We start from the raw sequence: 14,621 nt of genomic DNA, 5'->3' as shown, positions 1-14,621 counted from the left end.
CAACAAAACCTCTTTCCTTTCTAATGTATAGGATAGAGTTCTCTTTGTTTTTTTTTTTATCTAATATTCAAGCTATTATAACAATCCCCCACTTAGCTTGTAATATTAAGTTATACCATGTTGCATGCATAAATAAAAGTATCTTTGGATTTAAACCTCTTCTTAATGTAGGCATTCCAAACTTTAAAGAAATTATGATGGAAAAAAAAAACTTAAATTAGAATTTTATTTTATAGAATTGCAAATGTTACACGATTAAAATGGAAGAGGCACTCGAATTTAGGGATCTTATTAATTTAATCAGGTGTGTAATTGAACACAACAATTAAGATTTGAAGTCAATTTGAAAAAAAAATTAAAAGACCAACGATCAAAATGGAATACACACTAGAATTTAAGGACCCAATTGATTTAATTAGGTGTTTAATTAAAGAAACAAATTGAGATTTAGGGTTAATGTGGCAAAAATTACACAAATTAGAAATCCAAAGATTGAAGTATAAAAGATGCTAACATTGAAGGACACTTTTGAATATCATCAGGGTTAAATGAAAAAGATCTAGGAAAATCCAATTTCACCGAATATGAAGGAATTAAAAGTATAGGGATTAAATTGACAACAAAAAAAGAATAAAAAATAAAATAATATTTACAAAAGAAAGAAAAAAAGAAAACTTCCCATTTAAAAAACGGTGTGTAGCACCATTTCTAAAGGAAAAAATTGTTAATTAGAGGAACCAAATAATGTCGTTTTAAAAGCATTGTGAGGGGCAATCATATCCCTCACGCATGCATGCTTTTATTTATCCATTTTTTCTCTATTTTATAGGTGTTTTTAGAGCTATTATGGACCACCATTTCTTTCTCTCACTTTGACATTAATGATAAAAAAAAGTCATTCTCTTTCCTTATACTTGTACTTTATTTTTAGCTAAAAATCCATTTTATTGCCTCTTTATGGTGGTGAAAAATACGTGCCAGATGAGGTAACCTGAGCATGTTATACAAAGTGTACAACAATGGTTGATGGACAAGATTGACCCAAGTAGATCAATGAATGGACTTGTTCTTCATAGAAAGGTTCCAGAACCTTCCTCCCTACATATGAAAAAAGGTCCATGATGAGAAAGAAATGGTAGAAGCCTAGAGAAAGAAGGACTTAAATTTAAGAGATATAATGGAGAACAAGGTTTAAGTTTAAAACGACTTGTCTAGAGGGTATATAGGAGTGAGGAGAGAAAAAAAAAGAGAAGAAGTAGAGAGAAAACAAACCTAAAATAAACAAAATTGAATTGTGAAGAAGAAAGAAAGCTTGTTTTTTTTTTATTATCACTAAACTGAATCATTTCGAACCAGAGAGTTCCATAAAGGATAAATAAGCAAGAGAGGAAGAAAAGAATGAAAGAAGTAGAGAAAAAAAAGGCATAACCAAGGAGATATAAGAAATCTTAGCCTAAAAAGAGAAAACCACTCAAAATACCTCTCCACCATAAGCCAACCACTATGACAGCCACCAAGGACATCCATAAAACCTCTCCACTCTGCTAAATCCCTTTTTTTTTAATGATTTTTGTGCAAAATGTGCAAAATAATGTTTTTTTGATTTTAAGACGCATGAACACAAGTAAATAATGGTATTTATAGGCTTAGTTAGGTTTGATTTGGATATGGTGTGTTTTGATCATAAAAAAATTTAAAAAACAAAATGGATAAATATGTGTTTGCTTTCCCATAGAAAAATAAATGGATGGAAATCTAAAGTTTGGATTTTAAAAGTTAATTTGTGTTTTAATTTAGGTGATGCATGCCTTTTATTTTTTAATTTTTTTAAAAAAGAGAAAAAATGCTATAAGTTTGGTTTTAAAAAAATGCATGAAAGAAAAACCAAAACTTGTGTTTTTAGGTTCATTTGTAACATTGACTTCGAATTATAAAAGTTAGGGTTTTGAGATTTTTTATTTTTTAATGTTGCATACTTCCTTGTTTATGAATGAGAAAAAGCATGACACATGGTTTTGCCTGCTTGGAAGAAGCATGAATTAATAATATGACTTGAGATCTTTTATTCCTAGGATTAAATAGTTATCTTGTATTTTTTATGCTTGTTGTAGTTATCCTTGTTTTCATGATCATGCAAAAAATGTATTTTAAATTCCATGTATTTTGAGGACACACACACACTTACTGTCCATAAAAGTTTTGTAATTAACATGTTATTTCCATGATCTCATTTTACATTTACATGTCTTTATTTCTAAAAAAAGAAAGAAAAACAAAAAAAATATTTATCACATTGCATGTGTTTATATTGGGTTTATAACTTATTTATAAAACCCATTAAGATTTGAACCAAATAAAAAATGTTTTTATGGGCCAGCACGCATTCCAAAACAACTTTTCATTAAAAAAATACATATCAAAAAATAAATATTTTATTATTCACTCACTCAGATAAATAAACTTATAATGAGCTATTATTTTAATTATTATTGAGGAGAAATACCCCGGTCTCTTTTATTTTCAAAACATGTCTTCCTTTTAAAATTTCAAGCCTTTAAGTTTATTATCCATCAAGGACATCTAAGTGACAATCAAGGGTATTAATTTTTCTTAGTAGGTCCAAAACATGTGTGCCACTAAATCCTATCACCAAGTAGATCAATCGATAATTGTTACTATTTGAATATTTTAGTATAGGATGCAAAATTCTCATTCAACAAAAATATAAGTGAACCTTAGTATTATAAGATAAATGAACATGAACAAGTCGTTATTCATGGGCTCCTGTTGCATAAATAAAGTATTTAGCAACAAATCCTCTTAGGATCTGAGTTAGGTTCAATGAGCTTAATATAAATCCACTCAATTATTCATTAATATGCCTTAATAAACTATTAATAGTCATATGTTATGATCAAGAGTAAATAGTTATAGATATGTCAATAGTTATAGATATTTCAATTCACCACGTAATTGAGAGTTACAAAGATGACATGGACTTTATAATAGATAGTTTTAAATCCTCTCGTTCACCTAGAGTTTAACTCATTGCAGTAGATTCATTATCACACATGTAAATAGACCACCAATATTAGACATAACATACTATTATAAATTGAAAACAAGTAGTAATGCAACTTATCCTAGGTAGGATACTTCAGGGTGATAATATTTTTTCTTTAGCATAAACAATCATTTACCTTAAAACTTTGAAGACTAATTAGAATTTTCTAGTAACCATAATATTAGATGGTTACTCGTTTTCAACATAAAACCTTTTTCCCCATCTAAACACAAAAAGTCTTTCCCTTTCTATGAAAGAGGGTGGGTCGCGTGCAATATTGGGACTTACAAGGATAAAAATTATAGATTGATTTTGATTTTTTTAAAAAAAAAACAAACATGCCTAACCTTTAACTTTATTTTTTTTTTATCATAAAAAGAGACGAATTTTTTCCTCTAACTTGACTCGAAACAGAGTCCCAGTTAGCTATACAATACTCATGGATAAAACGCAAGTATTTCGTGCCCCTAATTCCTAGACATTTTTTTGGGTGTAAGTGAGGAGGATGACACTAAAAAATAAATAATAAAAAAATGAAATAAAATTTGCAAGCTGACGATTATGTCGTTGGAAATGACTTGTACTCAAACTGTTGTCCACAAACAAAACTGCCAAAAACATATGATTCTTGTTTTTGAATTGTTTTCTGCAAACACCAAGGAGGTTACCGTTGGTGCTTGACATCCATTCTTTAATTTTTTTTTCTTTTTTTGTTTTCTTTTAACTTCTAGCCTAATATAATTGCTCTGTACTTGAAATGCAAGAAGTTTACTTAGAAGTTGAAAACAGAAAAATGGATTAAAGATATACCTAACCCAAGTTCCTAATTAATGCCATTCCATGGAACATTTAGTTTATCATGATATCATCTTCTCCCTGCCTCATTAGGCAATGGATGTATATGCTACAGCCATTAGAGTGTTTGAATCTAATTAAATAGAGATTTGCATGATCCTTTATAAAATTGTATGTCTTCTCTCATCTAGAACGGCATTCCATAACTAATAGCTAACAAAATGTGGACATTTTTAAGCTTCTGCATGGCTTTGGTACGTAAAAATTCTAAATGAGAGATCCACCCACAATAAAAACGAAGAACTCCATTGTTATTATAATCATGTTTGGGCTGGAGTAGGCAAAACCAGCACCAATCTCGCAAGTTTGCGGGCTTGCCAAACGACCTTCTTGACAATCCTTAAGTTTCGAGTTTGGAAAGATACATCCGCAATTGAAATGAAAATAATAATAAATACTTTATATGCTCGAAAATTATACTTTACACCCTCAGTCACAGTACTATTCCTATTCCTGATAATGAACGTAACACCATCTTGGTCGTCTTATTTTCAGCTAGATTAATGAAACAGTGACTAAATAATTTCTTCCTCTTCTCTATCGCACAAAATCACATTTGCAAGGTGTAAATTGCATCTAGCTAGCACCAAAAATCAATAGGCCTTTAAAATATGAGAAGAAGATGAAAATGATGTGCTCTAGTGCATTGTCTTGGTGAGAGGTATGCTAATCCACTAGTCCTGATTTTGGGTTTAAGCAGAGATTGAATGAAACAGCAATACTAGCTAGCTAGTAATTCCGCACCATCATTTTTTAAAGGCATAGCAGTACTACGGAGAGCTACTAGTCACCAACAAGTCACCATTAACATGGTGAATGGTCTAAGCTACACTTCAATCAGATTAACATGCAAGAAAATATCACAAGATGAAGCAGTAAGACATATATAATAAGTTAGTCACAACTGTAACAGCATCTTAATGCCTTCATGAAACATACAGAAAAGAAATCCTTCTCTGACATTTCTTATGTCTTAACTGGGACAGGATAGTTAATACATAGAGGAAGAGTACTAGGCCCTCCCACCCAGACAAATATGATTTACGCTACTTCAGGTTTTTTAGCATACATGTAGCTTTTGCGCTCAATGGAAACCCAGGTACTCTCCATGGAATATGGAAATGCGAGAAACTGCTGCACTTGGAGATTATTAACTGCACCAACAACAGAGGAAATTATTATACATGTACTAATTGGAATAATGATGTCTTTAAAAAATAATCAGCAATGGAATAACCAGAAAATGCGTCGAGGAGTTTGAAATTTATGAAATGGTAGCTTTTATGCGAGGTTTTAATGATATCCTATCAAACACCACTTAATCATATGCAAAGGGTTAAGAAGATATATAGTAAGAGAGAATTATTTCATTTAGATTTTAGAACAAGATCAAGCCAAATGATGTCAGAGTTCATGGCAATATCAAGCAGTGTAGTAGAAGTTAAACCATAGTGAACTTCAGCACTCTTCTCTACATGAGACAGCAAAGTTACTTGGAACTCCTCAAGCATTAGTACACCATTGCATGAGTAATGAAACCTTTGTACATAAAAAAAAGTTCATCTAGGAGAAAATTAATACAAAACTAGCAGAAAAGATGTTAAAAATACCAGCAAACGCCATAATTTTTTTTAGTAGTATTTTCAAGTAATCTGATTTCACCTATAGTGAGGAGAGTAATTTTAGGTTCAAGTTCTATAATGTAGTCACTTTAGTTCAGAAATCGATAAACAAAGTTTGAAAAATCAAGGTGCGTGAAACATAAAGTATGCTAAGAAACATATACTTCTCAATTGGGGAATCTGATAACACTTAACCTTCTTACAGCTAAACATTTCAGTAAACCTAGGTCGGCCATTCAATTGGTTCAGAGGTATATATTTCCTTTGGGGTGCTAAATAACAGCAACAGCTCTTTACTTCTAGTCCAACTATTCAATGTCAAAATCTTATAATCTCAATAGGAAAATGGTCATAAGAATCTGCAAATAATCATCTATAAGGGACTAAGTAATTATGAGAATGAAAAGACATAGCATCGGTTACATCCTTCCAAGAAATTAGAGCCCATGAACCATGCAGTTGCAACTTTTGGAACATCTCCAAATTAAAGTAATTAATTGTATTTTATGAATGCACAACACTGAATCTGGTTGTCCGGTTAATGAAAACCTATTATTCGTTACAAAGGAGATACTTACACTAACTGAAGGGCCATCTGATCTTGATGTGAGTAATGACTTGCAGGCTGCAATCCATTCACTTGAGAATAGTTCCGAGAGTCATATGGTTGAGACTGCACGATCTCAAAGTCTGCTCCTCCTGGCATCAAATTCATGCTCTGTCGCTTTCTTTCATTTTCTGAAATCTGCACTATCAAGATAAGCCTCAAATTTCTAAATTAAAAACAGCTCACTAACGATATAAGACATAGAGATCTTCATTCATGCACACGCACGCATCCTTGCCCTCACTCGAGATGGATAAATAGATAGATAGAAGAAAGACCTTTGCTCGGAGAAGCTGGTTATTGTTGTGCAAGTCAACCTCCTGTAATGTGCATTTTCATTCAAGGAATCAAAGGAAAATCTCGGAGTGAAAACAGGAAGGAATAAGTTGACCATAGAATCATTATGTTAATAAACACTAGATGACTTTTACCTCAGAATATATAACAATCATATAGAATATACTCCACCAGAAAACAATAAATATTAAATAAATGGGGAATATGATAACAGAAGAAGCATTACCCTCTTCTGCATATACTCGATTTCTGCAAACAACAGCTCATTCTGGCAAGGTTTGCGGGAGGAATTTTTTAGAAACATAGCAGGAAAGTATGAACACAAAACTTGTTAATGGCAATACATGGAAATGTGATATCCAAGTAAAAAAAAAAATTGTGATAGTATCAATTCGGTACTAGTATCAAAACCTTTTTGGATCGAATTCTGCTTATTCCTTTCTCAAGTCGTATTTCCAAACTCTTAAGTTCCTTCACACTCAATGAACTAAGCGCTTCACCCAGCATATGCCTGAAATATAATTTATACTTAAGCGGAGTTTGGAAGAGAAAAAGATATCATCTAACAAATACATCAATATCAAACAGGCTCTGACCTGTTTGAATTCTGCAAATTACCAATTTGGGAACGCAGCTTGGCAGCTTCTTGCTGGTAGTACTGAGATGCAAGAACAAAAGGCAATAAAACATTATATATAACAAAATTAAGAGCCTCAAGTTCAGATTAGAGTTGATAAAATACAGGTAGAAAATCTCAGTGATGTAGATTCCCCCCTTCTATTTTCTTGTAAACATGCATATAATACATGCAAATGTTTGGAATAAAGGGCCCTCTGAAAGTTCAGGTGTTTTTCTGGTTGGCAGTTCAGAACAAAGTTAGTACAGAAGCTTTTCTCCATCAACAGACTATTTTGTCTGCCTCACAAGCTTCATGTGTCTTTTGCAATTCAGATTTGGAAACCTCAGGGCATCTTTTTATATATTGTAACTTTTCTAGGAGTGTTTGGATGAAGGTTTTGGATTGGTGGGGTATTCAATATTGTTTACCGAGAACACTTGACTCGCTGCTTCTACAGTGGCCCGAAATGGTACATGACAAATTTCAAAGATCAGCTTGGAGACTAATTTCAAGTAGTACTATTTAGAGTATTTGGTTGCTAAGAAACAAAATTGTTTTTGATGAGAGAACTATAAACTTGTTTGATTGTTTCTTCACCATTCTTCATCGAGTTGCTATTTGGTTACATACTCAGGATTCAAATTTCACTTATACAGGAAATGACCTCTTAAGATCTTCTGATGACATCAAATTATGGTGTAAGTAGATTAATTTTATTTTTTTCTCATATCCTTGTATTTCTCTTTGACTATTAGCTCTATAGCCTTTTCAATATATCGATGATTATAAAAAAAAAACTGGAAATAAATTAGTAGGAGCATAGCGGAAGGAGGAAGCGAAACAAAATTGGTTGTAATTATCAGAGTGTGTGTAGGGTGGACTGGAAAAAACATAGACAACATTTACAAAGAAATTAAAAGACTATTACTCAAATCTCATGAATTATTTATCAAACCATTTACACAGTAGGTTTATAACCACGGGCCTCCCAATGTACAAACCCCTCTTGAAAACCCTAGATCTTCGAAGAAGCCAGACAACCCTCAACTCCGAGATGCTAATCCATGTGAACACTAGTGTCATGTCAGACACTAGTGAGAAAGGTAAGGCAAAAACTTAGAGGTATCTAATAGATTTTATACAAGCTGGGGTTATCAAGAAAGAGTGAATGAAGTGGTAGCATAGCCCTATATTGGCAATAAATTATTGGGAGGAATATTATGCTTGAACTCCATCTAATAGATATTATGAGTACAAATTGTTAGTTAGAGTACAAATTGGCAATAAATTGTTAGATATTATGGAGTGGTAGCATAGCACTATATTGGCAATAAATTATTGAGAGGAATACTATGCTTGAACTCCATCTAATAGATATTATGAGTACAAATTGTTAGTTAGAGCTGATATATGGTACCTGAGCATTGGCTTCAGAAACAGACCCAGTGTTTGAAGAATCTGCAGAAGCCTTTTTGTACCTCTCAATTGTTGATTTGACACTGCAATCATGTCAACATTTCCATCAAGAAAAATAAAATAAAAAAATTCATCAAAATGTGCATTGGAAAGCTGTGGAAGAATCTAATTAAGAAAATGCAAAGCACCAAAAACAAAGTTTAATGATAACTAAGTGCGTAATCGTGTGAATATTTCATAGTGGACTTACATTCACTCACAATTCTCTGCAAGAGGGTTTCAAGAAGGTTAGTTCTTTTGCTTCAATGGATTGTAGAATTGATGCTCATATATACCATAGAAATGCACTACTCAGGCAGAAGGAGGCTTCATTATGTAAATTTCTCCATCCTAAATAACTTTACCTTATAAGAATATTTAATTGATGATATGAAATTAATTTGCAAAACTAGAGATAATATTTCATTATTATAACTATATGTTTCACTCGGATTTTTAAAGTTATGAATGAAAAGGGAGGGCAGGATTGCAGAGCACGCGTCATCTATTTTTTTTATATATATAAAAAGATTATAACACTCTTGACTCCACACAATAATTGCAAAATATAAAGGTTAAAAAATCAAAAATACCCATTTACCTTAGGTAAAAAAAAGTTGGTCCTAAAGGCGGGATAATTCCACTATATAAAAAAATATGAAATTTCAAAAAAAAACCCAGACATTAGTTGTTTTTTTTCTTTTTTCAATGATTTAAAAATAATTACACTGTGCAATAAAGATATGAAAATACAAAATTAACCCTGAGTGTTTGTTTAATTATTTGGTTATATAAGGGAAGCATCAATTATTTTATAGTGAATTGCACTGTGATTAATCTATAGTAAAATACTGATGTCTTTTAGTTTTATATATAATATTGATAAAAGAAAATAGAAAGAGAGAAACAAATACATTAATCTTACCACTAAAATAGGGATGTTATTTGAAATGAAAGAGAATTGTAGTGTTCATAAATTTTAAAAATCTCCTCTGCCCCTCAAACAATGAAGTATATTTAGCTGCTATTTTATTATTAAAGCTTTTCATCTATAACCTCTAACCAAACACATGAAATACACATTATTCTATGCTTTTTGTAAAAAACAATAAATAAAAATGAGGACAGATAACTTTTTACCAAGCACATAATATTGACAATTAAAATAAAATTGAAAACCACTCCTTCCTCCTTTTTTATTTTTTGTATTTATCATGGTAACCCTTTTCCTTATGCTCTTCAACCTATCCCAAGATAGTAATAGGAAGGATTAATTATTTAATAAAATTAGCAATGTTCTTTCAAGTAAGTAAACACACGTGTTGACAATTCTTACAAGCACTTGCTTATTACTAACGCCACACTTAGCACAAGAAAAGCTTTGTAACGCAATTGATATGACATTTCATATGCCACATTAACGCATATAACATGCTTGTAAACTTCTGATATCTCTAACATGTATTTTTTTCCCACATGGCGGCTTCATAAATCTGTATTTGGGTAATATTGTGTTTATAAGTGTTTTTTTTTAAAATAAAAAAATAAAAAATTGATGTTTTTTTAATTGTTTTATAATAATTTTGATATAAGGATTGAAAAAAATAATCAAATGCTTATGTTAAACTTCCTCAAACATATCCTAAACTTGTGGAACTACTAGACTTCTTACAAAATATAGGCATTATATATATATATGTATGTGTATATATATATAAAAAAAAAATGGCGACGGGGTATTATATTGCTCGCTTAAAACATGTATTTTTGTCCAATGAAGAACAAAAATATATTTGAGGAAGCAAATTTTGTCAATTTCCTCGACCACTAGAGATGTCCTCCTGGCTTGCTCTTAATTACAAGATCAAACATAAAATTACAACTTGGAGGTTATCAGCTGACAAGAATGCAATAACTTCAGTGATTAATAATTACTATTAACAAAAGAATTCAAATATGATGACTTAAAAACATATAATTGGCCAATGACTCTATCAATGGTAGCATATATATGATCAACTTTAGTCTATACATGTAATTTGGTCAACTAAGAAGAAGAAGAATTACCATGTTCAGACACTTTTATATTGCTTATATATATTGGAAAAACTTTTTTTTTTGTTAAAAAAAAGCTTTGTCTCAGCAATAAGAAGTAGAATTATTTCAAAACAAGAACAAACAACCAGATATAATATTATTCGTATTAACTCTTTCTTTGGACAAATTCCTGTGAAAAAGCAAATCTAACTCCTTATGATCCATAAAAAAGAAATTACATTGAAATCCAATTTTTATATAAAATTTGGTTTTTATACATTATTTCATGTGAGGTTACTGATCCCTTTATTTTTCTTGGAAAACCATTGTAAATTTAAGATATAAGAGTAAAAGATTAAGAATATGTTTGTTATTGTGTAAAAAATATTGTTTTAAAAAAATTAATTTGTTTTTACTTTAAATTATTTTTTATTTTTTTAAAATCCTTTTGATATATTATTTTAAAAATTAAAAAATTATTATTTTAATATATTTATATAAAAAAACCTTTTAAAAAATCGTTATTATAACAAAGATTGATGGTAACGCAATTAAACAGTCAAATCAACGAATAACTCCATTAAGTTACTCGTAGAAAACCCTAAAAAGAAGATGAATGACAAAAGTTGACCACAGCTCTCCGAGTCCGTCTGATTATCCAGTCTTTCCTCGACACAATGCGAAGGAAATCCTAAAATTTTGCCATAATAATATCAGTAAAATGTGAACACATCTTGTCAATTCAGACAAGAACCGCTTTTCTAGATTTCCTTATACCTTAACTTCGTCGAGACATTGATTGGCTGTCTCTGCCAAGCTGTCACTGAATCCTACAATATGATTGGCCAAGCTAGATCAGCGGTCAAATGTTCTCCACGTGTCAATAACGCATCACATAGTGGATAATCTCCTTAAACTCCCTCTATTACCCACCTCGATATTCTATTTCATTGTAATAAAATATTGTTCTAATCGGACATTTTATTAGTCTCAGACTGAAACTCTGAGAGAATCAGAGCCGTACAATACCAGCTAGAGTTGTAGGCTTTCTATTACATAGAAGAAACCAAAATTGACAGAACTCTTCCACTGGTTAACAGTTGTCGTTCATTCTCTCTTCACGACTCTCTTTCTCTCAATATTGTCATCAACGGTTAATTTTTTATTTAAAATATATTTATATAATATTTTTTATATTTTTAATATCAACACATAAAAATAATTTAAAAAAATATTAAAAAAATATCAAATTTTTATAAAAGTGTTTTCTCACCGTAAAAAAAACAAATGGGGCAAAATCTCTCTTTAAATTAAAATAAAAAAATAAAAAAATATATATAAATATATCTATACAAGATCGTAAACAGTGCCATCATTATGGCCTTGGTTAACTCATTCTCATTGATCCATCTCTCTGCTTTCACCATGGAAACAATTTAACCGGGAGAGAGAGAAATGGACAATTTTTGGAATTTCATATTTTTTCCAGGGGGATCGGAAGTTAAAAATCTTGGGTTCAGTTTAAGGAATCATGACATAAAGCCTTTTGTCAGTAGGCAAGAACTGAAAAATCGTGTGTGACGTTACCAAAGATTCTGTTCATAAACCCGAACAACAATCTGATCTATTTGACTGGCTACCAAACCCTAACCGGTTACTGTACCATACTTACCCAGGTTAAAAAAGGGGTAAAAATCTAGGTGAAATCTAACTGAGTTTTGATTGGTTGTGGAAGGGTCCACTTGCTTGATTTAACAGTTTTCCTTGAATGTTAATGTACGATTTCGATGATTTCATGTGGTTACTTGAATATGAACCCTAACTATGAACCCTAACAGGGGTTATGCATTGACTAACAGAAAGGTTTTCACTATCCCCTCGTGGGTTCAAACTGAGATTTTGGGAAATTTCGTGTGATTAGGGGAAAAACCCTGGATTGGTTTGGAAAAATAAAATAAGATGAAAAACCCATCTGGGGATTTGGGATTTGAAACCCTAATAATATATGTTTGAGTGACATGACAAATTAAAAAAACCTTTCTTTCTTCTTCTTCTTTTTCACGGTTATTTGACATGGTACTTTTGCTTTCTTGATGTCTAATTGACGTGCTATTTAGCTGGGAAGTGAAAAGAGATGGAGGGTTTGGACTAATGAGAAGATGACAGCTTTGGCTATAGGCAATCTCTTTAGCCTCGTAGATGACACAAACAAACAAGTATGTGCAAAAAAAAAAGCGAGAGATAAAGAGTGCAAGAGGAATAATGGAAGAGAAAAAAAAACGGAAACAACAAAATTAACAACAAGAAAGGAGATAAAGAGGCTGATCTCACAGACCTATACTTATTTCTGCTACCATACTACACTCATATAGTGCTTCTATGTCTGTTTATTATACCAGATCTATGTTTTTACCAAACCAAGAACTCAAAATAACGTGTGCATCAGCATCGTCTAAAGGGTAAGAGAAGAGAAAGAAAGACAAGTGAATCTCAGTTAGATAAGAAACTCAATCTAAACTGCAGCATAAGGAATGATTGTGTCTCTTTTGCTTTAAATCCTTTACCCAGAGATTAAACACAAAATAATAATAATAATAATAATAATAATAATAAATTTCCCACCTTAGAAATTGAAAACCATTTAATGATCATTCATGAAAGAAAGAAAATGAAAATGAAAGAAACCAATTAAAGCTAAAAATTAACACAAACATAAGCAAAATAGAGAGGAAAAAAAAATCTCTTTGGGGCAGAAAGGAAGATAAAAAAAAAAATAAAATAAAATGATCACATGAAGATAGAGGGCTTGTAACATGTAGAATTTAAGATCCAGAGAAGCAAATATCTAAAATTAGATTTATTTACCTATCGTTAGAGTACTCATAAAGGCGACCGCGGCTAGAGAAGACGATGAGTGCAACCTCAGCATCGCAAAGAACAGATAATTCGTAGGCTTTCTTGAGCAAACCACTGCGCCTTTTGCAGAAAGTGACTTGGCGATTGGTGGTGTTCTCGATCCGCTTGATCTCCACCTTTCCCCTTCCCAGCTTCCTCAGGGGGGAGCTCTCAAGGGATTCATTTTGATATTCCATAGCTGCAGCCTAGCTAGCTGATCCAAAACACAAACTGAGTGACAACACAAAAATGTAATAATTCAAGAATAATATATGCATAACTCATAGCATATTTAGCAATACTTTTTTTGTCCAAATGAGTAGTCCAGGATGGAAGTAATATAAAATAAACATAAGAAAAAGGGGTCGATGAACGTCTGGAGCTTCTGAATTGCGATTGTTATGGTTTATTGGTTATGGTCAAAATAATCAATCAACAAAACAAAAATAAATCACTGGTGCTTCAATCTGGAGATTGATATGGGAAAGGGAGACAGAAATGTTTGCAAGTTGTATTTTTTGGGGTTTCTGAGTGATCAAAACAGAAAAGAAGAGGTGGGTTTTGAAACGTGAAAAGATTGATTAATTAGCCCAAAACAAGTGATGAAGCACTGAAGAATACAACGAGATTTCTGTCTCCATGTTTTGGTAACTAACCTTGGGAGGAAATAAAACAAAGTAACTAGGGGCTAGCTGTAGATAGCAGTTAATGTGTAGAGAAAGTGAGGATCTTTTCCTTTGGGATTTCTCCTACAAGTCTAACTAGTACAGAGATGAAGAAAATGGAAGCAAGTTTGGGCTAAGAGGTGGGTATTTATAAAGTGAAAAACAACCTCTCATCCAATCTTTATAAATAACAATACTTCTACCAAATCTAACTACTGTCTTTGTAATTTCTCTTCTTCAATAATTTTTCCATTTTTTTTTCTTTTTCTTATCTTGGTATTGATGAGTGGTGAGCATTGAAGAGGAATTAAAAAGAAGAGGCTAAAGGTGGGGAATCTGTCGTCAGATTCAGACCTCAATAACTCTCCACTATATTCATTTTCTTTTTTATTTTTGGCTTTCAAGTAAATGATTTAGGTCATTAGAGAGAAAAGCAAGGGACTTTCTGAAAATGAATTATAATGGGGTGAGTGAGACGTTTTAGGGCTAAGTTACACTCTCAGTG

The 14,621-nt window shown here is 31.7% G+C and overlaps 1 protein-coding gene across 2 annotated transcripts; it reads right to left on the bottom strand.

The window, feature by feature from the left end:
• Positions 1 to 4,777: 4,777 nt before the first annotated feature.
• On the bottom strand, positions 4,778 to 14,331 carry LOC133698133 (floral homeotic protein AGAMOUS-like). 2 transcript variants are annotated; one of them, XM_062120962.1, is made up of 9 exons: positions 14,108 to 14,331; positions 13,422 to 13,665; positions 8,482 to 8,563; positions 7,042 to 7,103; positions 6,857 to 6,956; positions 6,672 to 6,713; positions 6,427 to 6,468; positions 6,120 to 6,286; positions 4,778 to 5,073 (listed from the first exon to the last, which is right to left on the bottom strand). In XM_062120962.1, the coding sequence occupies exons 2-9, from the start codon at positions 13,646 to 13,648 to the stop codon at positions 5,070 to 5,072; spliced, it is 726 nt and encodes a 241-aa protein (XP_061976946.1). In that variant the 5' UTR covers positions 13,649 to 13,665; positions 14,108 to 14,331; the 3' UTR covers positions 4,778 to 5,069. The 2 variants fall into 2 exon arrangements, with proteins under 2 accessions (XP_061976946.1, XP_061976947.1); XM_062120963.1 differs by having other exon boundaries at positions 13,422 to 13,661.
• Between the last annotated feature and the right edge of the window lie 290 nt (positions 14,332 to 14,621).

Source organism: Populus nigra, chromosome 7 (genome assembly GCF_951802175.1).
Source record: "Populus nigra chromosome 7, ddPopNigr1.1, whole genome shotgun sequence".
Classification (NCBI taxonomy): Eukaryota; Viridiplantae; Streptophyta; class Magnoliopsida; order Malpighiales; family Salicaceae; genus Populus; species Populus nigra.
The sequence above is the reverse complement of the archived record's forward strand: the minus strand, read 5'-3'. Positions and strand labels throughout refer to the sequence as shown.